The sequence below is a fragment of the Chanodichthys erythropterus genome, chromosome 9 (genome assembly GCF_024489055.1).
Source record: "Chanodichthys erythropterus isolate Z2021 chromosome 9, ASM2448905v1, whole genome shotgun sequence".
NCBI classification, from domain to species: domain Eukaryota; kingdom Metazoa; phylum Chordata; class Actinopteri; order Cypriniformes; family Xenocyprididae; genus Chanodichthys; species Chanodichthys erythropterus.
The window spans coordinates 11,066,588-11,089,730 of record NC_090229.1 but is presented as its reverse complement, the minus strand read 5'-3'; the positions used below and the strand labels follow the sequence as shown (position 1 = coordinate 11,089,730).

General features: G+C 35.8%; 4 protein-coding genes across 7 annotated transcripts in view; 3 read left to right on the top strand and 1 right to left on the bottom strand.

Moving 5' to 3' along the window:
• Positions 1–5,525, top strand: part of def6a (DEF6 guanine nucleotide exchange factor a) — a 14,135-nt gene extending 8,610 nt beyond the window's left edge. The window contains exons 7-11 of the mRNA XM_067394549.1: positions 346–644; positions 2,294–2,460; positions 3,287–3,485; positions 4,596–4,686; positions 5,075–5,525. Of these exons, the coding sequence (XP_067250650.1) occupies positions 346–644; positions 2,294–2,460; positions 3,287–3,485; positions 4,596–4,686; positions 5,075–5,256 (938 nt within the window). The 3' untranslated portion in view covers positions 5,257–5,525. The remainder of the gene's footprint in view (positions 1–345; positions 645–2,293; positions 2,461–3,286; positions 3,486–4,595; positions 4,687–5,074) is intronic.
• Positions 5,526–6,434: 909 nt separating this feature from the next.
• On the top strand, positions 6,435–9,300 carry ndufb11 (NADH:ubiquinone oxidoreductase subunit B11). Of its 2 annotated transcripts, none has more exons than XM_067394555.1 (3): positions 6,435–6,708; positions 7,110–7,168; positions 9,082–9,300. In XM_067394555.1, exons 1-3 carry the CDS (start codon positions 6,517–6,519, stop codon positions 9,209–9,211), a joined length of 381 nt encoding a protein of 126 aa, XP_067250656.1. In that variant the 5' UTR covers positions 6,435–6,516; the 3' UTR covers positions 9,212–9,300. The 2 variants fall into 2 exon arrangements, with proteins under 2 accessions (XP_067250656.1, XP_067250655.1); XM_067394554.1 differs by having other exon boundaries at positions 6,439–6,708; positions 7,110–7,243.
• A 942-nt stretch (positions 9,301–10,242) lies between these two features.
• rhoaa (ras homolog gene family, member Aa) lies at positions 10,243–16,419 on the top strand. 2 transcript variants are annotated; one of them, XM_067394552.1, is made up of 5 exons: positions 10,243–10,369; positions 13,329–13,484; positions 14,077–14,197; positions 14,347–14,477; positions 14,677–16,418. In XM_067394552.1, exons 2-5 carry the CDS (start codon positions 13,329–13,331, stop codon positions 14,848–14,850), a joined length of 582 nt encoding a protein of 193 aa, XP_067250653.1. In that variant the 5' UTR covers positions 10,243–10,369; the 3' UTR covers positions 14,851–16,418. The 2 variants fall into 2 exon arrangements, with proteins under 2 accessions (XP_067250653.1, XP_067250654.1); XM_067394553.1 differs by lacking the exon at positions 10,243–10,369 and adding an exon at positions 12,581–12,604 and having other exon boundaries at positions 14,677–16,419.
• On the bottom strand, positions 16,102–22,594 carry tpk2 (thiamin pyrophosphokinase 2). 2 transcript variants are annotated; one of them, XM_067394550.1, is made up of 8 exons: positions 22,410–22,594; positions 21,768–22,006; positions 20,190–20,253; positions 19,979–20,109; positions 18,811–18,929; positions 18,254–18,386; positions 16,705–16,834; positions 16,102–16,629 (listed from the first exon to the last, which is right to left on the bottom strand). In XM_067394550.1, the coding sequence occupies exons 1-8, from the start codon at positions 22,471–22,473 to the stop codon at positions 16,583–16,585; spliced, it is 927 nt and encodes a 308-aa protein (XP_067250651.1). In that variant the 5' UTR covers positions 22,474–22,594; the 3' UTR covers positions 16,102–16,582. The 2 variants fall into 2 exon arrangements, with proteins under 2 accessions (XP_067250651.1, XP_067250652.1); XM_067394551.1 differs by having other exon boundaries at positions 16,738–16,834.
• Between the last annotated feature and the right edge of the window lie 549 nt (positions 22,595–23,143).

Genomic DNA, 23,143 nt, shown 5'->3' with positions numbered 1-23,143 from the left:
CTGCTGAAACACCCTTTGAGAGTGGAAACCTGTGACATTTCGAAGGTTGAAATTTTACTCTCAGGGTAGTATATGAGACTTTCTAAACTGAAACTGTGCTCAGGGAAAGCTTGAGAGGTGTGATTGAACTTACCTAGTTAACATTCACCTGGTGAATGGGGGAAAAAAAGGGTAAAAAAAAAATCCCATAAACTTACCAGAAAATCAAAGATACTTGGGGGTGGGCTTTTTTATTTTTTTAAGAAATCCCCTAGCAATCACACAGAATACTATAGCAAGTTTTTTTTTTGTTGTTGTTTTTTCAAAAATTTAAATTTTTGCATTATAATATTTCTTTTCTGCCAGCTATCCAGACAGCTATCCGGCTGCACGTGGAGGGTAAAAATTCTCTTCATAAGGACCTAAAGCTGAAACGGCGTGAGCAGCGGGAACAGAGGGAGAAGAGACGGGAAGCGAAGGAGCAGGAGCTGCAGCGTTTGCGGGCCCTGCAGGAGGAGCGGGAGAGGAAGATGGCAGAGCTGGAGCTGCTGAAGGAGGCGCAGAGGCAGGCGCAAGCTCTGCTGGAGCAGGACGAACAACGCAGACGGCAACAGCACGAACAACTCCAGCAGGCCCTGGAGATCCAGCTCAAAGAGGCTGAAGAGGTGAGGATCTGTCTATCGATCTGACTGAATGTCTGTCTCTTATTTATTGTTCTCTCTATCATTCTCTCTATCTATTTGTTTGTCTGTCTGTCTGTCTGTGTCCTATTTATCGTTCTGTCTATTATTGAAGTGCTGTTCAGCAACATCTATCTATCTATCTATCTATCTATCTATCTATCTATCTATCTATCTATCTATCTATCTATCTATCTATCTATCTATCTATCTATCTATCTATCTATCTATCTATCTGTCATTCTGTCTGGCTATCTATCTATCTATCTATCTAGCTGTCGTTCTGGCTATCTATCTGTCAATCTATCTATCTGTCAATCTATCTATCTGTCAATCTATCTATCTGTCATTCGGTCTATCTATCTATCTATCTATCTATCTATCTATCTATCTATCTATCTATCTATCTATCTATCTATCTATCTATCTATCTATCTATCTATCTATCTATCTATCGATCTATCTATCTATCTGTCATTCTGTCTATCTAGCTATCTAGCTATCTAGCTGTCTTTCTATCTATCTATCTATATATCTATCTATCTATCTATCTATCTATCGATCTATCTATCTATCTGTCATTCTGTCTATCTAGCTATCTAGCTATCTATCTGTCATTCTATCTATCTATCTATCTATCTATCTATCTATCTATCTATCTATCTATCTATCTATCTATCTATCTATCATCTGTCATTCTGTCAATCTATCTAGCTGTCGTTTTATCTATCTATCTATCTATCTATCTATCTATCTATCTATCTATCTATCTATCTATCTATCTATCTATCTATCTATCTATCTATCTATCTATCTATCTATCTATCTATCTATCTATCTATCTATCTATCTATCTATCTATCTATCTATCTATCTATCTATCTATCTATCTATCTATCTATCTATCTGTCTGTCTGTCTGTCTGTCTGTCTGTCTGTCTGTCTATCTATCTATCTATCTGTCTGTCTGTCTGTCTGTCTGTCTGTCTGTCTGTCTGTCTGTCTGTCCGTCTGTCGTTCTGTCTATCTATCTGTCCTATTTATCGTTCTGTCTATTATTCTGTCTGTCTTGTCTGTCTTTTTGTCTCTTTTTCTATCTTTCTCCTGTCTGTCATTCTATCTATCTATCTGCCAGTCCGTCTTTTATTTTGTCTCTTTATCTATTCTCTCTGTCTATCTGTGTGTTTGTCATTCTATCTATCATTCTATCTGTCTGTCTGTCATTCTATCTCATTCTGTCTTTTATCGTTCTGTCCATCATTCTATCTGTAATTTTATCTTTCATTCTATCTATCTATCTGAAATTGTATCTATCTTTTTATCTATCTGCATTATTCTCTTTTAGTAAGCCCTATAAACATTCACACTTTCAAACAAGGCTTTTGTCAAATCATCCTTCAGAATTTGTCCTGACAAACTTTACTTACTTTTTTAAAATTACAGTTATGAATTTCAGCTCATTTTATTTCTACTACTTTACATTTAAACACAATTTGAAATTCTGAACCCTGTTTGTTACCTTAATTTGAATTCAATTCAGAACTAAAATGTAATTTTAAAGCATTCTAAATTCCTTTCTGATATATGGATAAAGATTGTAAACATTGTAAAGCATAACGCTGTTTGGTTATGCAGGCGCGGGCGAGTATGCAGGCAGAGATGGCGCTGAAGGAGGCCGAGGCTGAAAGACAGAGAACACGAATCCGAGAACTGGAGGCCATGCAGCAGCGGCTAGAAGAGGCTTTACAACAGGAAATCAAAGCCAGACAGGACGAAGAGGCCTTCCGCTACGCACAGGCTCGGTGAGCAGCGGCACGCAAACGCTGCTGAGCAATACACCCATGCTCAGATTCACACACAAACACACTGATGTTATAATCTTATATGCTTTTGAATGGCACATCTGCAGACTATTTGGTGCCCTCTTTGCATTTTCTATTAAATGTGCCATTGCCGAAACTCATGAGGAAATCCTCTCCGTTAAATTGCATGACGTTCTGAAAGAATTAATCAAGAGGAAGTTACTAGAGGAAGTTATGGACAGAAAAGACTTATTTAACATAAACATTGTTTGTCCAGAGAAATTAATATGTGTATATACTCTGAGAGGAAAATTAAATCCTGTTTCAAATTCAATAAAGACAATGAGACACTGCTTCTATTTCAGATCTATTCACTATATAATGAATATGTGCAAAATGATATTGTAAACAAAATACTTATTTAAATGCATGACATCTGACACGGTTTGAATAGCAATATACAGTTAAAAAAGAATATATGTGATAAAAAAAAAAATCCTGGAAATAAAGTTTTAGGATTCTGGAAATATTTTAGATAAAGAAATGCAGTGTCAAATTAAGGAGAATTATTTAAGATTCTGCAGTATTTCTAGATCACTAATGAAATGGAAAAAATGAATTTTTGTCACTGATCATGTCTCCTTTCTACAAAAGATCAGTGAAGCACAAAATGCATTCTCAAATCATGTTGGAGAACATGGATCATAGACATTTGTGTTCAATTTAGCATTTCACTCAATTCATTATGCTGATAACATGCCTAATTTTTTGAATGCACAATGCTCTTTTATCTTGTGTTTGATCGTTCGCTGCCTCGTTGTTACAGGCTACTGGCTGAGGAAGAGGAGAAGATGAAGGCCCTCATGTCTCTCCGTGAGGAGCAGGAGGAGTATATCCAGCGAGCCCAGCGGGAGAAACAAGAGCTCAGACAGGAAATGGAAAGTAAGACTCGAGCTCTGGATGATGCACAGAAGCAGCTGGAGGAGGTCAGGGCCAATCGCTACCGAGTGGACCAGGATGTAGTGGTGAGTTTTTCTACCATTCAAAAGTTTGGGGTCGGTACAATTTTTTTAATGTTGATCAAAAATACAGTCAAAACAGTAATATTTTAAAATATTCTTACAATTTTAAAATTACTGTTTCTATTTGAATATATTTTAAAATGAAATGTATTTCTGTGTGAATTTTCAGCATCATTACTCCAGTCTTCAGTGTCACATGATCCTTCAGAAATCATTCTAATATGCTGATTTGGTGATCAAGAAATATTTCATATTATTATCAATGTTGAAAACATTTGTGCTGCTTAATGTTTTTGTGGAAACCATGATATATTTTTCAAGTTTCTTTAATGAATATGAAGTAAAAAGCAGCATTTATTTGAAATATAAATCTTTTGTAACATTATATGTCTTTACTGTCACTGTTGATCAATTTAATTAGCTGAATATAGTATTAATTTCTTACAAAAACAACAAAAAAAAATCTTACTGACCCCAAACATTTGAATGGTTGTGTCTGCATTGCCTTTTTTTTTTTTAGAGTAACCCTTTACAATAAAGTCCCAATTGGTTAACATTATTTAATGCATTAACTAACAATGAGCAATACATTATTTATTAATTTTGATAACATTGGTTAATAAAAAAATCAATTAAGTGTTAGTTCATGTTAGTTCAGGACCATTAAATATTAATTTACAGATATAGCTTTTGATTTTAGTGATGTATTAGTATAATATATATATATATATATATATATATATATATATATATATATATATATATATATATATATATATATATATATATATATATATATATATATATATATATATATATATATATATATAATTAACATGAACTTAGTTTAATAAATTCTTAGGATTGTTCATTGTTAGTTCATGTTAACTAATGTGGTTAACTAATGTTAATAAATAAATATTGTGATGTGTTACACTATCAGTAAATTCATGTGCATTAGGCTGATATCTGTTTATCAACTAAACTGATTGATTGATTGATTGATTGATTGATTGATTGATTGATTGATTGATTGATTGATTTATTGATTTGATTGATTGATTGATTGATCGATCGATCACTGAATAAATCTGTATCCTTGTATCGTGGCAGGCTGCTCAAAGGAAGCTTCGTCAGGCCAGCACCAATGTTAAACACTGGAACGTTCAGATGAACAGATTAATGCATCCTATTGGACCAGGAGGTATGTATATTAACTCATTTACCCATATTTCAAGACATAAAACACTATCCAGTTCACACTGTTATCTTTAACAACACTATAACATCATCAACTTGAATGCTCCATGGTTTGAATTTGACTGATGCTAAGAAGATTCATCTAAAATGTTATATATAGCATCAAACTTGGCATTTCAGCATATGTTGAGTAGGAGGTTAATGCAAAGACTGAGTGTCATGCAATCTTTTCGCTGCGGTTTCAGAGACCAAAAAAATGCACGTAACCTCATACAGCTCCTTTAAGAAAATTCACCCTTGCTTAAGCAATGTAATTCTTTAACTGTTAAACATTTATGCTGATTTCACAATCAGTAAACTCCCTTTAACTCCCTTTAACTGTTTTCATGTAGAAAAACGGTCCTCAGGAGGGTCTTTTTCCAGCTTTCGCATCCCTTCACAGAAGGATCCAGGACTACGTCTGAGGAGGAAATCGGATGAGCAGGATGAGGAAAGCAAAGAAAACGTGGAAAGCAGAGGAGGGTGTGGATCTGAGAAGCGTTTGTCTACAAATGGAGACATGGAAATACCTTAACCTCAGAAGAAAAATTAAAACAAATCTCTTTCTCAATGTTAAGACTGATTTGAGTGAAAGGTGCCGAGACCTCATGCTGTTAAAAGCGCTATGCTTTTTCTTTTGTCATTATTTGTTAATAGCTTGTTAAACGGTAATGTTTTTGTACACTTTGTCACACTGTTTAAAAAGTATTGTACTGTAGTTGTTAAATAATTGTCTGATTGACTCAAAACATTATGTAGACTAAGATGTGCACTGAATAAATATTATGCATTTTTCAAGATGTATTATTGTGCTGAATTTTAAAAAGAGGAACTGATGGTCTGATTATTAGCACCGGAATGTGTTCATACATATTTTTAAAAGAGAGACAAAAAGATTAGCAAGTGTTCATGCGCATAAACTGGATTTCTTGCGAGGGAGGAACATGTTGAAGAGCTGAAGCGTCTGTGGTTTTGAGAACTTCCTGCTTCTGCAGTCAGATAAACTCATGAAGACAACTGCATGGCACACACATTCTTTATAGATAGATAGATAGATATAGCTAAAAAATAAATAATAATAAAAAAAGCTAAATCATTGTGTTTTAGCTATTCCCCAGGTATGTTTAAAACTATTTTAGTGCTCATTTTGGAGCTGTTGGAGTGTTATTGGCCAAGTGTGCTTACACACACACACACACACACAGGAAATTTGGATTAGTAACAGAAACATCTGGTACTCCGAATATAAGTCTAAAAAAAAAAACATTTACTGATTAGCATAGAATAATATATAAGAGAGGTGTTATATGTGCTAGTAAATGTAAGCCTATGTGTAAAGAGATATGGGTCTGTACAGATAATATGATATAAATGTCAAATCAGACAAAAATAGTGAATTGAATATTGCACACATGACTTTGTAATGGTATAAATAAAAAATATATACATATACTGCACAGGCATTTTATAATGCATGAATTAGAAAAAAGATATTTTTAAAAAATAAAATAAAGTATAAAGCGTTTCCAAGAACTGCCAAACCATGAGATGTTATTTTTCAAATCTGATTTTACCGATAATATCAAAAGCCGTTTAGATTTGTGAACAAATCTAACAAATCGTGAAACAGAGACACCTGCTGTTTAGCAGTAGTTCCTGCGTTATGAAACATCCGGGACTCTAGATGGCGGTAAGATCCACAGAAAGCCGATAGAACCCCTTTTTAACCCGGAAAAAATAACCTGGAACAGAAGCTGTCTCGAAAGAGCTTCTAAGTACAGAGAAAGTGGGGGAAATGGCTTCACGCCTGAGCCGAATCTGGCCCACCCTGTCTCGGGTTCGTTTGAGCTCGGCGCTCGGGAGCCGCTGTGTGTCACAGACGCCGAAATCCAGCGCGTCCGGCGCGGCGGTTGCGTCTGATCTGCAGTCCTTGTCTCCCGCGGCTCAGGACAGTCATGGGCACGCAGAGGTCAGCCCGTTTGACAAGGTAAGGCGAACACAAACACATGTATGTGATGCATGGGAAGTAATTAACATTGAGTTAATTAGTGGCTTGAATAATACTAGGCTGCTTTCTAAAGTCTGAGGCTAAACTGTGTGAAGTTTGACGAGCACCACTGACCTGTTTACATTGTGCACTGCATCATCTCAACTCCAGTGTCTCTCTTGTTATATGCATTGTGTTATGTTAAAACATGTACCTGCTAAAGTTTCCACAGATTGTTTCTCTGTCCTATACTATCCTACTTTATTCTGTTAAGCTGTCATAATCTTGCTGCAGTTATATTGCAAATCCTAATATTAATATAAAACATTTGTGTTGATAAAGAATGTTTAATTCCATAAATGCAGGTTTATAAATTGTAAATGTTTATCTTTGTCTTTCAGAATCCAGATTTCCACGGCTTCCATCATCATGACGCGTTTGTGGATGAATGGAACATGAGGTTGGCATTTTTCTTTGGCATTTCTGTGGCCATTGTTATCGGAGGCACGTTCATCCACTATTTACCAGATCACGGGTAAGTGTATGAAGAAACTGACTGTATAGAATGCAGTGACTGACCAACCAGGATCGTACATCCATAATGCATACAGTACGCCTCTATATGAGTCATTCCACGAAACCGGTACGAGTCCCTCTGACCTTTTTCAGTGTATTTTGGTGACCTATTGGGTCACCAAAATATAATTTTAAAAACTTTTTGTATTAATTAAAATGTTTCCTTTTAATAATGTTTAAAAAACATGACATACGTTTTTTCTTCATATTAGAAATTGTTTTTTTCAGTTGACACCACCTATTTTGTCATGTCCCTCAAGGCCTGCTATGAAAGTGTACTTGGGATATGAATAATAAAATGAAAAAAGTCCATTCATTTTTCCATTCCCATAAATATCCATCTGTGCTTTTTTTTTTGCTGGTAATGTTTTTTTTTTTTTTTTTTTTTTTTTTTTCAAAGTAAACTCATGATTATTCATTAAAATCACATAATTTAATTCCGTACCCCAGTAACCCCTCAACCCCGTTACACAAACCAATAATGAACTGATACTTATGTGACATCATTAATAGGAAGTGACATCATAGAAGTCTTCTGAACAACATTGTGAGCAGACACAGGCAAGTTAGAACCTTCTTTAATAATTATAGCTAAATTATGTTGTGAAATTGTGTTTGTCAAGCTTAACGACTCAACCCTGTTACATCAATTAAAGATAGAAAACTATTACTTGTGAAAATTATCTTTATTTCAACATTATTCATGATTTCTTAATATCTTGCATGCCATGTGCTCTCCATTTCTTCACTAGATTTAGAGCAGTGGCCAATTTGGGCAAAAAAATCACAACCCCGTCACAGTCAACCTCGTCACACCTACATTATTTATTTATTTATTTATTTATTTATTTATTTATTATTAAGTTTATGAAAAAGTAATTTAAAGTTAGTTGAACTCTGTCTGAAATGTTCAAAGCAATCATAAGAATACTAATATTAGTTGAAATTCTGAAGTTAAGCCTTTGATTAAAAAATTAGGCTGCTGTCACAAAAAAGTGCCCATTTCAGGCTTTAGTATAGCAAAAGTGTGAGATTTTCTGTAACTTTTATTTGTGCAATTACTGAATTAGTGTGAGGGACATCTGATTAATGTCTGGAAAATGTTGATTTTTATCACACATACATTTTATAATAATATTGAGAGAGCTCCCATAGTGTCCATAACTTAAAATAATGACCAATAATAATAGGGATTTGATGCCTGAGATGGGAAAATATGTTTTTCTGGAAGTTAGATATGTCATTAATATTGTGGGGTGTTCAGAAAAGTAATACATTTTGGTAAAAAATCTAAGAATGTGTAAGTCCAAATCGTACCGGTTTCGTGGAATGACTGATATGTGAACCATGAAATGTATTTTTGCGCTTATAACTCGGTTGTGAAACTAATCATATTTTGCACATTATGGTGAAATATAAACCAAGAAGTTTTGGAAAGTGTTATTCTATTCTGTAGATGCTTTGGAGCCAGATGGTATCAGCGCAGACTATGTGATCTGTTTGAATGTTTGAAGAGGAGCATGATAATATTCTTTAGGTTGTATTAGTTCAAACAACTAGACATGAGATGTCCCCCAACAAAGTTTATTTTTAACCTTGGAAAATTTGCCCCTTATGTCATTGCAATTGTTCTCTTCCATTTCTATCTTGACCTACCTTAATTGGTTAATAAATGGGTTCACCTCCAAGTGTACATTTTCCATTGTTTTATTTCATCTGAAGCGATAATGATTTGCTATTTCTTTTAATCATAATGCACATGACCTCTGATCTCTGTGTCTTGTTTTTATCCTCCAGTATGAGGCAGTGGGCTCGCCGGGAAGCTGAAAGGTTGATCAAACAACGGGAAGCAGAAGGTCTTCCCCTCATGACCGAAAACTATTACGATCCAAGCACGATTGTTCTCCCGTCCTCTGAAGAGGACTAGGCAACATTTTGTCAATGATTATCCTGTTAATTTGTGTTTGATTGTACATTTGACTCCTCAACTATATTATAATAAAAAATATGCTATAATATAGTGGTATGTGGTATTTTCAAATGGTGAACAGTTGGTATCTCTGATACTTGTAGAATTAACGGTTTGTTTGCAAACATATGGGTGTAATAATAAAATTGAGAGTTAATGTATGTTGTTTTATGTAATCATAATTTTTTTAGATTGCACTATGAACAGTATTTATATAATGAACAAAACGACTGAAAGTAGGTGGTTTGTGGTGCAGTATGCATATCAACTCAGAAATGCTTAAAATATGGTAAACTCTGCTATAATTTCAAGAAAACAACATTTCAAACATGACTCTTGACAATGCAGAATCTTAAGAAAATATGTGTTTTAAAAAGCATTAGTGACCATTAAGTTGTCAACACTTCAGATTTGCATTTTGTACAGAAGAAAATGCAAACAGAAGAATCCTGGATGTGGATTAGTTAGGAAGATAAATGACACAAATGGTCATCTTTTTAGTTACTTTCCAACTGTTTTTATTTATTTAACTAATTCATTAGCAGCTTTATTTTAGTTTAGTCTATTTTCACAAGAAATTAAGAAAGTAGTATGGCGAATGATGATGTGTTAAAACAATATATATATATATACAGTATAGTATGGGTGTGTGTGTGTGTGTGTGTGTATGTATATGTATGTATGTGTGTGTGATTTAAAGTGTTGTTATGCATTTAATAAATAAAAATAAAATTTACGAATAAAATAAAACAAAATTATAAATAAACATTTAAAATATATTAATTGGAGAATATTAAATGGGGAAACATTGACAAGAGGAAAATAAATTTAACCTCATCAGTATCTTCAAAAAATTCTTACACTATTTCAGGATATATAACATTTTTATTATTAAACAGATTAGAGAAGAGAGCCTGTTTCGACTAAAAAGTCAAAAGATTTTTTATTTTTTAGTCGAAAGATATGTTGCTGTTCTGCTTTTGGACGTCTCTCCCTCTGATTGGTAGAAATGATCGTGAATGGGCGTGTCTTAGCGGCGTGGCACAGTCTGCGGGGCGGGGCCTTGGGGTCGTACAGGAAAAGATAAAGAAAGCGAGGACATCTGTAACGAAAACGGTAAATACTCACACAAAAACACCTCTGTTACTTACAATCGATATGTCCAGTAATTTCTCATACGTTGTAGAGACAATACCGCCGAGCAGCCTTTTTTAAAACCACTCCAATGAGTAAAATGATTACATTTATATGCGGCTAGCTCAGTGCTAATAAGCTAAGTGTGATGATGACGGAAACGGACGAACAACAAGATGCCGAACATGAGTTTATAATCGCATTAAACTCCGATTATCACGACTGTAACACGTATGGAAAGTTTAATACAAGTGTTGATTTTTGGATCCAGTCGAATCCAAGCCAAATGGTGTTATTTTTACACTTATTAGGGCGTGAGATGAGGCGTCCCAGTTAGCACAGGGAGTAAACCGGGGACTGATCCAGTTGGCGCAGACATGCGGCGGTTATTATCACCACCTCTAGTTTATTCTCCAGCATAACAGCCAGCCCTTTTAACATCTATTTTATCCCCCATTAAGACTCCAGTCTCCTTAAATCAATGCTTGACTCGATGTTAAAACTATAAAAGGTTACTTGAGTGACAATAGCTTGACCTGACTGCAGTTAGCTCTTTTTATAGTAGGTATAATCCGATGGGTCACAGATTTTGGTATAACACCTGTATTGATCAGTGGACTGAGAAGGGTGCGGTGTGTTGTGACAGCAGCTGGGAGGTGTGTGTGTGTGTGTGAAGAAGGTAAGCTGCTGCAGTGTTATAATAACAGGAACCCAGTGTACAGATGAATATGGCATACGAAATGCATAGTACACATACTATATAAGCTAATTTATTGTTTTATTTTGAAATATAAAACAGACAAAGCATGAGAGAAATTATTAGTTTGTTCTACTCAAAAGAAGCTATTTTTCTTAATTAATAAATGCAATCTGGGCTCAACACTAAGGATTTTTCTCCTGGCCTGATTGGGCCAGTGGTTCAAATTTTATTTGCCCTGCCAAAAAATTTCAAAATATAATAAAAATAGCCATTGTGTAACATTGTATTCTAATAAATGAATTTTAGAGACCAATCAAATTTCACAATTCTCATATCTACATAAAATATGTAGATTAATCCAAATTAAACACAAAATTGTTTAATAATACATATTTCTTATGCAAAGAAGCTATTTTTTTTATAGTATCCAGTAATGAAACTGGTAGATTAATAAATAAATGAATGCAATCTGAATATTTGAAAACATGGATTTCACAAGAATATGGAGTTGCCAACAGAACAACAAAAGTTAATAAAAACATTTGTAACCATATTAAGTAAATATTTAATAAGCTTCTTTATAAAAGATGCTCATGCTCCGTCTGTAATTATAATTCATAAATATAACTTTTTTGGTGTGTATGTCTTTGACCCCCAATTGTTCCTAATAAGCCACTGAAACATTACAACACAAGCTTTCAATTTATTAACTTTACCCACTTTTCAGTTTCATTGTGGGGAAAAATTATAGCAATGTAGCAAGTGATGATGGGTTACTGTTGAATGGATGCTCAGGAATGTCAAATACTAAAACTGTAATCCATTCTTCATTTTGAGCAGTAGTTCTTTGTTTAAATATGTTGATTAATACATGTTTTAATAATATGTGAAGTATATACAGAAAGTACAGTGGGCTTATTTGTATAAATGGTACCCATGTTCATTTTAAGCCCACTCCAGACACAAATAAAGCACCTAATTTTGTTGGTTTATGACAAAACAAAACATTTTTTAGATATGAGATTAAAGTGATTATTATTATCTTTGATGTAATACTCGCTTGATTGGAAGTGCAGGTGCAATTGTGCATGATATTGGTTATTTAAGATACTTCTGAATCATTTTAATCAAGACAGCTCTAGGGCTGTACTAGAATAATCGAATATTCGTTCGGTGGGGTGGCATTCGATTTTCAGTTTTGAGATTCGAATATTCTTTTTTTTTTCAACACGTGACTTCCGTCGCGGACTCATTCTCACTCATAAAACAAAATAAATCCCTTATATAGAATAAAACTAATTGTAATAGATATTACATTTTGTGTCATTTTAAAAACAATTCATTTATTCTTATTCAACTGTTTATAAGCATGCTACCGTGTTCTTTATTTATTACAGTTCATTGAAATCACTGTGTGTTACTACCGAAGCTTCGAATATTCGATATTGATTGCCACCTAAGCTTCGAAGCTCAAAAAATGGCATTCGAAACAGCCCTAGACAGCTCTACAAAAATAGGTAAATGGTTCCTATCGGGCAGATTCATAAATTATTACTATTGGTCACCCTTTATGTCTGTCTGTTTTTCAAAAATGTAATCAATTGAAAAGTATTTTAAAAAGCTTGTGAATCTCCATTGGATCCTCAAACTGTTAGTAAAACCTTGTAACTCCACCCAGCCTCGATAGTGATTGAAGTGCCGCACACATTTCGGATCGTCTTTTGCACTCTTCAGTGGAGAAGAGTGTTATAGTCTAGCATTTGTCATTGAGTCACAGCCAATACTGTCTGAAATAGCCTGTCTGTAGCACTTGGCCTTTAATAACATCAGAATTTGGCCAAATGACTGAAAAAACTGAGCACCCACAAAACTACAATAAACTTTATAACTTGCAAGTTGATGAAAACGTAACGCAATGCACTTATTCCCTCAGATGTGACCGTTCTAATAACGGACAAAACATGTAGGTCCGAAATTCTCAAAAATTCCCTGGTCAAAAAAATAAAGCCACAATATCAACTTTGACAATGCAGTTTAATTATTATTATTATTATTTTTTTTTTTTAAAGAGAGAAAGAAAAGTGTTTTTCCTATTTCCTGAAAAGTAGCGCTTGTGGACATACAAGGTTTAGCAAGAAAAGGTTAGATTTATGTAATGGAAATGGTTGCTAAATCCAGCATAGGAACAATTTCCACCTGCCTTCTGTAATTATTGGCTGATCTTTCCATTTTGTGTGACAGATGGCTGCAATTCGTAAGAAGCTTGTAATCGTTGGAGATGGAGCATGTGGAAAGACGTGTTTACTCATTGTATTCAGTAAAGACCAGTTTCCTGAGGTCTACGTACCCACAGTGTTCGAGAACTATGTTGCTGATATTGAGGTGGATAGCAAGCAGGTGAGATTGTCGCCTAACATCAAACACAGAGTCTATTACAAGAACGTGTGTCTCTTCTGGAGCGATGTGAACTTCCTCTGATTGTTCACAAACTTCTTAATAGTGTTCTTCCTTGTTCTCATTTTTGCATTTTTATGCAGAGTTCATTTGAAATGAATGGGGTATATTCTGGGTCGTTGTAAGACACTGTGCATCTGTGAAATGAATAACTAAAATTATAATATACATATTTATATGACATTATAGAAATATAGTTAAAATATACAGTATAACTACCATTCAAAGCTTGGGGTTAGATGGATTTTTATTCATTTATTTTTTTTTTTTAATTTTGAAAGAAGTCTCTTATGCTCACCAAGGCTGCATTTATTAGTAAAAACTGTAATATTGTGAAATATTATTACTATATATTTAATATATTTTAAAATTGAGTGATTTATTCCTGTAATTGCAAAGCTGAATTTTAGGCATCATCACTGCAGTCTTCAGAGTCACACAATTCTTCGGAAATCATTCTAATATAAAAATAAACTGAATAACGAATTAACTTTTTACACAAATTGTTATGCTGATAATATAATTTTGTTGTCAGGTGGAACTGGCTCTATGGGATACAGCTGGACAAGAGGACTACGACAGGCTGAGGCCCCTGTCCTACCCAGACACCGATGTCATTCTCATGTGCTTTTCCATAGACAGCCCTGACAGTTTGGGTGAGATAATCTGTCTCTGTAGTGGCCAGTCTTTAATATGAATTATATACAAGTCTAATTTAGGCCTTTAAATACTGTATGGATTTGCTAAGACCAAATTGCTGAGGTCACTGTATTAAAAAAAACGTCTCTATGCTCTGTTCACACAGAGAATATCCCAGAAAAATGGACGCCAGAGGTAAAACATTTCTGTCCAAATGTTCCAATAATTCTGGTGGGTAATAAAAAAGATTTACGGAATGATGATCACACTCGACGGGAGCTGCAGAAGATGAAACAGGTGTGTGAGCTAACACTTCCTACCATAAACCTTAATATATTGATTGAAATTTATAAAACAGTCACTATATTTGGAAGAAAATAAGATACAAACAAGTTAGTCGGCACAAAAATAAATAAAAAACCTACTGAAAATTGTTGTGTTTTAATGTTATTATAGTATTCAGAGGTAATGAATCAATGCTTTTTACCTTGAACAGGAACCAGTTAAACCAGAAGAAGGGCGAGACATGGCTAATCGCATCAATGCCTTCGGCTACCTTGAGTGTTCAGCTAAAACTAAGGATGGCGTGAGGGAAGTGTTCGAAATGGCCACAAGAGCTGCGCTCCAAGCCAAAAAACGTGGCAAAAAGAATGCCTGTGCTTTGCTATAGAGAACAAGAGCGGAAATAAAAGAACGAGGGAGGGAAAGGGGTAACCAAACTATGGCCAAGGAAAATGAAAGAGCTATAAAAGTTTGCATATAGAGGGAAGAAACGCCCCTAGTGTTAATTATGTACTCGGGGGGTCAGGGAGGGTCATTTTCAATCCAGGCCAAAGGAAACTACAGAAGATAGTAGGGACAACTGCACCGGCAAAAAGGGACTTAAACATTTTTATGGCCATCAGTCCTTTTTTAAATCAAGATTAGTTGACCTTTAAGCCTTCAGACTGAAAACAAGCATAAGGATAGTGTATTTGTAGGGTAAATAAAGATTGATGTGGTTTCACAGTGGCTCACAATCACTGATTGCATTAGGGGTGGGATAACTTGTGATGTATTCTTTGGCCCATACCACATCTTCTGATTAGAAGATCAGCACTGTAAGCAAGAACAGAAACAAACGACTTGGTCTAAAAAGATTCCTTTTTTGGCACTAAGTGCATTATTCAGGGTGTAAAAGGCATTAGTTAGTACCCTACATCGTGTATGCTACATGTCAAGCAGGGAGTTGTTTTTTTGGATCAAGACATTGGCCACACAACGTAATACTCCCATAAAACCCTTTATAAACCTCCCAGGAAGCCAGTGCCGTCATCTTACGTAAATCATTCATGCCTGATTTTCTTTTTAAAGATCTTTTTCTTACATTAACATGCTAATACTGTTGGTTATCACAACTGGTTCCTTTGTGCCCTCCTGTCCTGTCGCAAAATTGACGGTTTAGTCGCTGGTTTAAAATAGCTGAAAGTAGTGGTAGTCTTAACGATTCTTTATTCCAATAAGATTTAAATATATCTCGTACTTTTTTGCCATTTGCCTATAAAAGTCAAAGTAAGATGCATTAAGCAATGATCATACTAATTCACCTTTTTTGTGAGTATTTTATGTGCTTGCTCATGTATTGTAATTAAAAAAAAGAATAAACTTTGGGTTAATCAGCCCTCGTGGAGCTCGAAGCAAAACTGCAGCTCTGTATGTTGACTGTCAGACACTGTTCGATTTTGGCAATATATATAAGTTTTATAATAGGTGACAGTAACTTAATTTTTCCCCATATTCCTCTTTGCCTGCATGACAGGCTTTTATTTGGTGTGCAGAAATAAAAGTAATATTTATCTCACTGTGTAAATGAGAAACTCCCTCCATTTCACTCCATTTGTTTTCTTTTTATTATTCTCATCTTTTTCTCCTGTACTGTATGTTTTCTTTTTTTTTTTTTGTGAAATTCTACTGGCTTATACTATATCTTTTTTGCGTATTTTACAAATTCTAGTATCTTAGAATTTAAAAGTTTTAAAAGAAATAAAGAAGGAAAAACGTAGCGAAATGTGATTTTGAAAGAGCTGTTTAATGCCATATTATTAAATGCAAGTAATTTCTTAGAAGAGATTCTGCATTTCATTCTAAGGGAAAAAAAGAGCCTTTGATGCATCAATTATCTTTTGTATACCAGTGCATCTTTGGATTTCCACAGACTCGTTTGAAATGTATTGAAAAATAAATTCTTATAGGGTAATTTTTCTTGGGTCTTTATTTTGTCTCTTCTCCAGTTGACGTTTGCATAAAATACCTAATTTCTTCACCAGTACACATGCTGACAATGCAAGGAGTTAAAAGCAGAGGTAGATAAAATAAATACTAAACTTTTGCAAGTTGACCAGTTGCACATCACCAGTCGGTCTTTACAGTGATCTGTGTAATCCAGCCACAAATTCGTGATAATAGGGCTCTGAAATGAGAGGAAACGCAAGTTACAGCCTTTCTCATGTTAAAGTTTACATAAAAAAGTACATAAACAACATACTATCAAATTTGACCAGGTGATCTGACACCAAACCTGAGTCTGGCTCAATGATGGCATGTCTGATGAGAAAGTCCAGAACCACCATGGCACAGTTTGGCTTGAACTCCTCACTGACCAGGAGATCTTTCACCTGAGAACAACACATCAGATAGGGGAGAATGGGGTTAAGATGTGCCACCGCTTAATGTAGGAAACCACACAAATTTTTCATTTATATAGAAATGTCCCATCAAATACAGCTGCTGAAATCTTTTATTTTTTTGCATGTACACCAATCAGGCATTAACATTATGACCACCTTCCTAATATTGTGTTGGTCCCCCTTTTGCTGCCAAAACAGCCCTGACCCGTCAAGGCATGGACTCCACTAGACCCCTGAAGGTGTGCTGTGTTATCTGGCACCAAGATGTTAGCAGCAGATCCTTCAAGTCCTGTAAGTTACGAGGTGGGGCCTCCATGGATCGGACTTGTTTGTTCAGCACATCCCATAGATGCTCGATTGGATTGAGATCTGGGGAAATTGGAGGCCAAGTCAACACCTCAAACTTGTTGTTGTGCTCCTCAAACCATTCCTGAACCATTTTTGCTTTGTGGCAGGGCGCATTATCCTGCTGAAAGAGGCTGGTACGTGATAGATGGTAGATAGATGGTACGTGTCAAAGTAACATCCACATGGATGGCAGGACCCAAGGTTTTCCAGCAGAACATTGCCTAAAGCATCACACTGCCACCGCCGGCTTGCCTTTTTGCCACAGTGCACCCTGGTGCCATGTGTTCCCCAGGTAAGCACCTGGCCATCCACGTGATGTAAAAGAAAATGTGATTCATCAGACCAGGCCACCTTCTTCCATTGCTCCGTGGTCCAGTTCTGATGCTCACGTGCCCACTGTTGGCACTTTCGGCAGTGAACAGGGGTCAGCATGGGCACCCTGACTGGTCTGCGGCTATGCAGCCCCATACGCAACAAACTGTGATGCACTGTGTATTCTGACACCTTTCTATCAGAACCAGCATTAACTTCTTGAGCAATTTGAGCTACAGTAGCTCGTCTGTTGGATCAGATCACACGGGCCAGCCTTCACTGACCATGTACATCAATGAGCTTTGGCCTCCCATGACCCTGTCGCCGGTTCACCACTGTTCCTTCCTTGGATCACTTTTGATAGATACTGACCACTGCAGACTGGGAACACCCCACAAGAGCTGCAGTTTTAGAGATGCTCTGATCCAGTCGTCTAGCCATCACAATTTGGCTTTTGTCAAACTCGCTCAAATCCTTACACTTGCCCATTTTTCCTGCTTCTAACACATCAACTTTGAGGACAAAATGTTCCCTTGCTGCCTAATATATCCCACCCACTAACAGGTGCCGTGATGAAGAGAGAATCAATGTTATTCACTTCACCTTTCAGTGGTCATAATCTTATGCCTGATCGACGTAATTTATTACATGTGAAATGACATCTATGTCAAAGAAAACTTGTACAGCTTATCTTCTATAAGATACATCACATAGCATTCAAATCTAAAATCAATGGGATGCCTTCACCTTCTCAATTGGATAGTAGTAAAATGCTTGCACTTCTCCGTCTCCAATGTGAGGCTGAAAATTGAGAGGCAGCTCTAAATCAAAGACAAACTGACACTCAGGAAATATTCCTTCGTCATCTTCGTAGGTGTAGCTACAGAGAACAGAGACAGAGTGAAGCATGAATTGAAGATTCGAGATCGCAGCATCTCTTTCAATTTAGCTAAACATAGTAAACAGTTTCCAGGCAGAAATGATGCCTGCGACAACAGGCATTTATGTCTTTGATCACAGAAACATCTTGAATTCTGGTCATCTTCCTTTGGGCGTTCAGAATATTTCTCTGGAAGCCTGCCAGTTGGAAGCTATTTCTAGCATTTCTGCTGTATTAATCAGAGTTTAGAGAGTTTATATCTACCCTGGTATCTGGGAAAGGATTTATATAGAAAAACACTGCGACATGCATCTTCTTTAATCTTAAAAATCACCAGTTACCAATTGCTTTGAAATGGGTTCTAAATTATTTTCGATGACCTAAGCGAAGTAGTGGGATTGAAATGAAAAAAATGGATTATCACCTCACAGTTCCTACCGGACGCGCTTGCTCTGCCAGACCTGGAGGGATACAGGCCTCCTCTTCACACTCTTTTACCAAGGTATGCCTTACACTACAGCCTGCTGCCAGTCCTCCAGCCGCCTGAGTGATAAATCAAATCCTTTATAAATCAAACCCAAGACCCTATTAAATCAAAATGGGAGATTTATGGTCGTTTGTTAGCTTTGAGGTCATCTATATGCTAATTTACTTCTAAAAGACAGCAGTAATTTATAGCACATAATTACAATTTTGCAGTCTTTATCTACAGTATTTACTTCTTAATATGTTTATATATTAATTACTTTATTCACAAGTATTCAAAAGTTTGAGTTTTTTTATTGTTTTTAAAAGAAGTTTCATGAACACCAAGACTGGAAAAAAAAACAGTAATATTGTGAAATAACATTACAATTAAAAATAACTTGTCTATTTTAATATGTATTAAAATGTAATTTATTCATGTGATTTTCAGCATCATTACTCCAGTCTTCATTGTCACATAAGCCTTTAGTAATCATTCTAATATGCTGATTTGATGAATATTAAAGTTCAAAAGAACAGCATTTAGTTGAAACAGAAATCTTTTGTAACATTATAAATGACTTTACTGTCACTTATGATTAATTTAATACATCCTTGCTGAATAAAACTATTACTTTCTTTACAAAAATGTTTTACTGACCCCAAACATTTAAAGGCGATAAAGAGGATCTTTTCGTCGACTGAGAAACCAAAGACTGTTACTGAGTTTCTGAAATGAGCGCATGCGCAAGAACAACCCCCCTCCTTCGAAGGAACGCCTCCCAAAACTCGTAAACACTCACAAGGAACGTCATGGTAGTGATTGACAAGCCAGAGGGCCAATCGTTTACGCGATGATCGCATAAACGATTGGCTGATGTTTTTAAGGCCCTACCTCGTGCACAGATGATGTATATTAATAATATTCCTTTCAGTGCACCTAATAAATAGTCTTTTATCAGTTAGTAAAGACAGTTTTAAGTAATATTGCAAACATTTATAAAACAAAACATCCTCTTTAGCACCTTTAAACAGAAGTGTGTTTGAGCAGTCCGACTTCTTGCTCAACCAGTGTTAAAAGTTTGGTGTGTGGCACTTCTTGATTAATTTGTGTATTAATAAATTACCATGTTGTCCAGTCTTCCTGGATACGTCTGTTTGGTCAGAGATCGTCGTGCCAGCCACATATTAAGATTGCCACTTGAATCCCGAGTGTAGCCATTGACATGGACGCCGTACCGTTTCACTCCAAACAGACCTGTGTTTGACCATTATTTATAAAGTGTCACTTGGTCTGTGACAAAGTAGATGCATGAAATTAATATTTTATTAACATACTTGTAGCTGCTCTCTCCATATACATCAGTGGAGGGTCGCAATACCTGGGCATCACAGCGTATTGCTGAAAAGAAATGCACTCAGATAAATATGAAACAGGGTAATAAAAATTTTTAAAAAAGCCCCTGTAGTAAATTATTCTCGGTTTTATTTTTATTTAAATTGTCTCTATTATGCTTTTTCAGATATTCCTTTCACGAAGTGTGTAATAGCTATTTGTGAATGTAAATCACAACAGACTGGGCCACCTGACCAATCAGAGCAGAGCAGGCTCTCGGAAAGGAGGGGTTTAGAGAGACCGAATCCTTTCTTGAACAATTTCAGACATAATGAAAAAAGAGGTGATGCTGCAATGTATATTATGTATATTAAAATTAAAGTTTTTCGACCTAGGATGCATGTAAACCTATTGTAGGAAACCTCTAAAACAAAATTAAAATAGCATAATATGATGAAACTCATGTCTCTTGAAAATCAAAAATATTGCTTATTTATTGACAATGGAAGGAACTGACACATAAATGCTTATAGGGTTAATTCACCCAAAAATGAAAATTCTGTCATTAATTACTCACCCTCATGTCATTCCAAGACCTTCGTCCATCTTTGGAACACAAATTAAGATATTTTTTTAAAGATATTTTTGATAACAAAATAACTTTATTCCTTAATATCTAGTGATGGGCGATTTCAAAACACTGCGTCATGAAGCTTTACAAATCTTGTGTTTCAAATCAGTGGTTCAGAGCACCAAAATCCCATGATTTCAGTAAACGAGGCTTCGTATTGTCATAAGTGTTTTGAAATTTCAGTAGTTCACCACTGGGGGGCGTGACTCTGGAAGTTTGATATGTGCTCCGAACAACTGATTCGAAACAAAAGATTCGTAAAGCTTCGAGGCTTCATGAAGCAGTGTTTTGAAATCACCCATCACTAGATATTGTTGAGTGAAGTTGCTATTTTGTTTTTTTGGTGCACAAAAAGTATTCTCGTCACTTTATAATATTAAGGTTGAACCACTGTAGTCACATGAACTGTTTTAAATATGTCTTTAGTAGGTCTGGGCGATACATCACATGCGACCTGCTTTCAAATGGAGCGCCATTTAATAGACAGAGCTGTAGTTCACTGACAAGCTACGCAATATCACGTTCATATCGCAGATGAATCGCCTTCGATAATGAACGCGATATTGCGTAGCTTGTCAGTGATCTACGGCTCTTTCTATTAAATGGCGCTCCATTTGAAAGCAGGTGATGGCGATTTCGCAGCAATCAGGGAACCGGCTTTACTGACGAAATGCGCGTGACAATCACATGCGATATATCGCCCAGCCTTAGTCTTTAGTAGCTTTCTTGACAAGTATTAATCTTGCTGGCAATGCAGGCCTCACTGAGCCATCGGATTTCATCAAAAATATCTTAATTTGTGTTCCAAAGATGAACAAAGGTCTTACAGGTGTGGAACGACATGAGGGTGAGAAATTAATGACTGAATTTTCATTTTTGGGTGAACTAACCCTTTAGGGAATAAGGCTGAAGATGGGTAATTATCTAGCAAGTACCAGAGATGTCTCACCTCATCTCTCCAGCCTATAAGACAGGTGAATGATGCCTCTCTCCTCAGCTCCTGCAACACCTCATCCACAGCCACTGATCTGCTCTCAAAAGTGTCAACACTGGAGCAAAAGGTTATAGCGCTCCCATATGGTCTGAAGACAGACGGAAAACACATAAGAATTGATGCTACTTTTGGAGGAATCCATCCAACCTGTTCTCCAGCCACCTCAAAACGCAGACAGCTCTCTAAACTAGAACCTGGAATAAAAGAATGTGTTGACATCAAATAAATAAATGCATTTTACATGTAGTGTATATCAGTCAATGATAAACAACACAAATAAAGTAATAAATTATTTTACTTGCACCTTGAAGGTAAGTGTACATAACATTAAAAAAGTGTTAAGATATATAAAAATATTTCAAATGTAATTATTTCTGAGGGTTTTTTTACATTTTAAAAAAAATTGTTTACAAATACATTTTCGAGTCATTAAGTCTTTACTCTTTATAATCTTATAATTCATAAACTGCAATCAGTATGAATTGATTTTTGATGTATTTTACAGATCAATAAAAAAATGAATTGACCCATACATGACTTCTGGATCACATGCATTTGGATTGTTCTGTCATATGATTTTTCAGTAGATTTCCCCACCTGGTAAATGAAAGTTATTCATTCGACGCAGGAGTTGAAGCATTTTCTCCGACCACGAAGCCATTTTGTCGATTTCACACGGATAACAGTTAATTGTCCGTTCAGAAACCGTGCATTATGAAATTAGGGGATTTGTGCTTGATTTGTCGTTGACATGCTGTCACACACCCACGGGCTTCATGCTCGCCTCCATTGTTACAGTTCCTGTTGATGTGAGCGCTGATTGGGTGGCAGGTGCTGTTGATCTGCGAGCTGATTGGTTGAAGCTCTATGACGCGCTCTTGAAGGGCTGTGACGAGTGTTGCTCTTAGGTGTTTCTCCACTAGAGGGCGAATGTAGATCAAAACAAATGCCTACTTTTTGAATGCTGAATCTGACCAGTCATAAAAAGTCATGGTAGCTCTCCATATACAGTGCAAAACGGTTTATTGTTTAATTATCATGTTGTTCTGTGGAAATTGCACCTACTGTGAAGTGGGTCATTAGTAGCCAAAGCAAATACTTTTGGTTTACTGTCCATCATGAAGGGTTTGATACAATAGACGTAAATTGATACATGTGGTGTAAGGACGCGCAGTGTAACAGCAATGAGGTAAGGTCGGTTTATATACGCTTCTGTGATTGACAGTGTGATGAACATGCTCAAAATGTGACACATTATAACCATAATTTGAGTAAAATAATGACAAAGTAGATATTTTCACTCATTTTTGGGTCATTGCATTGATTTGCAC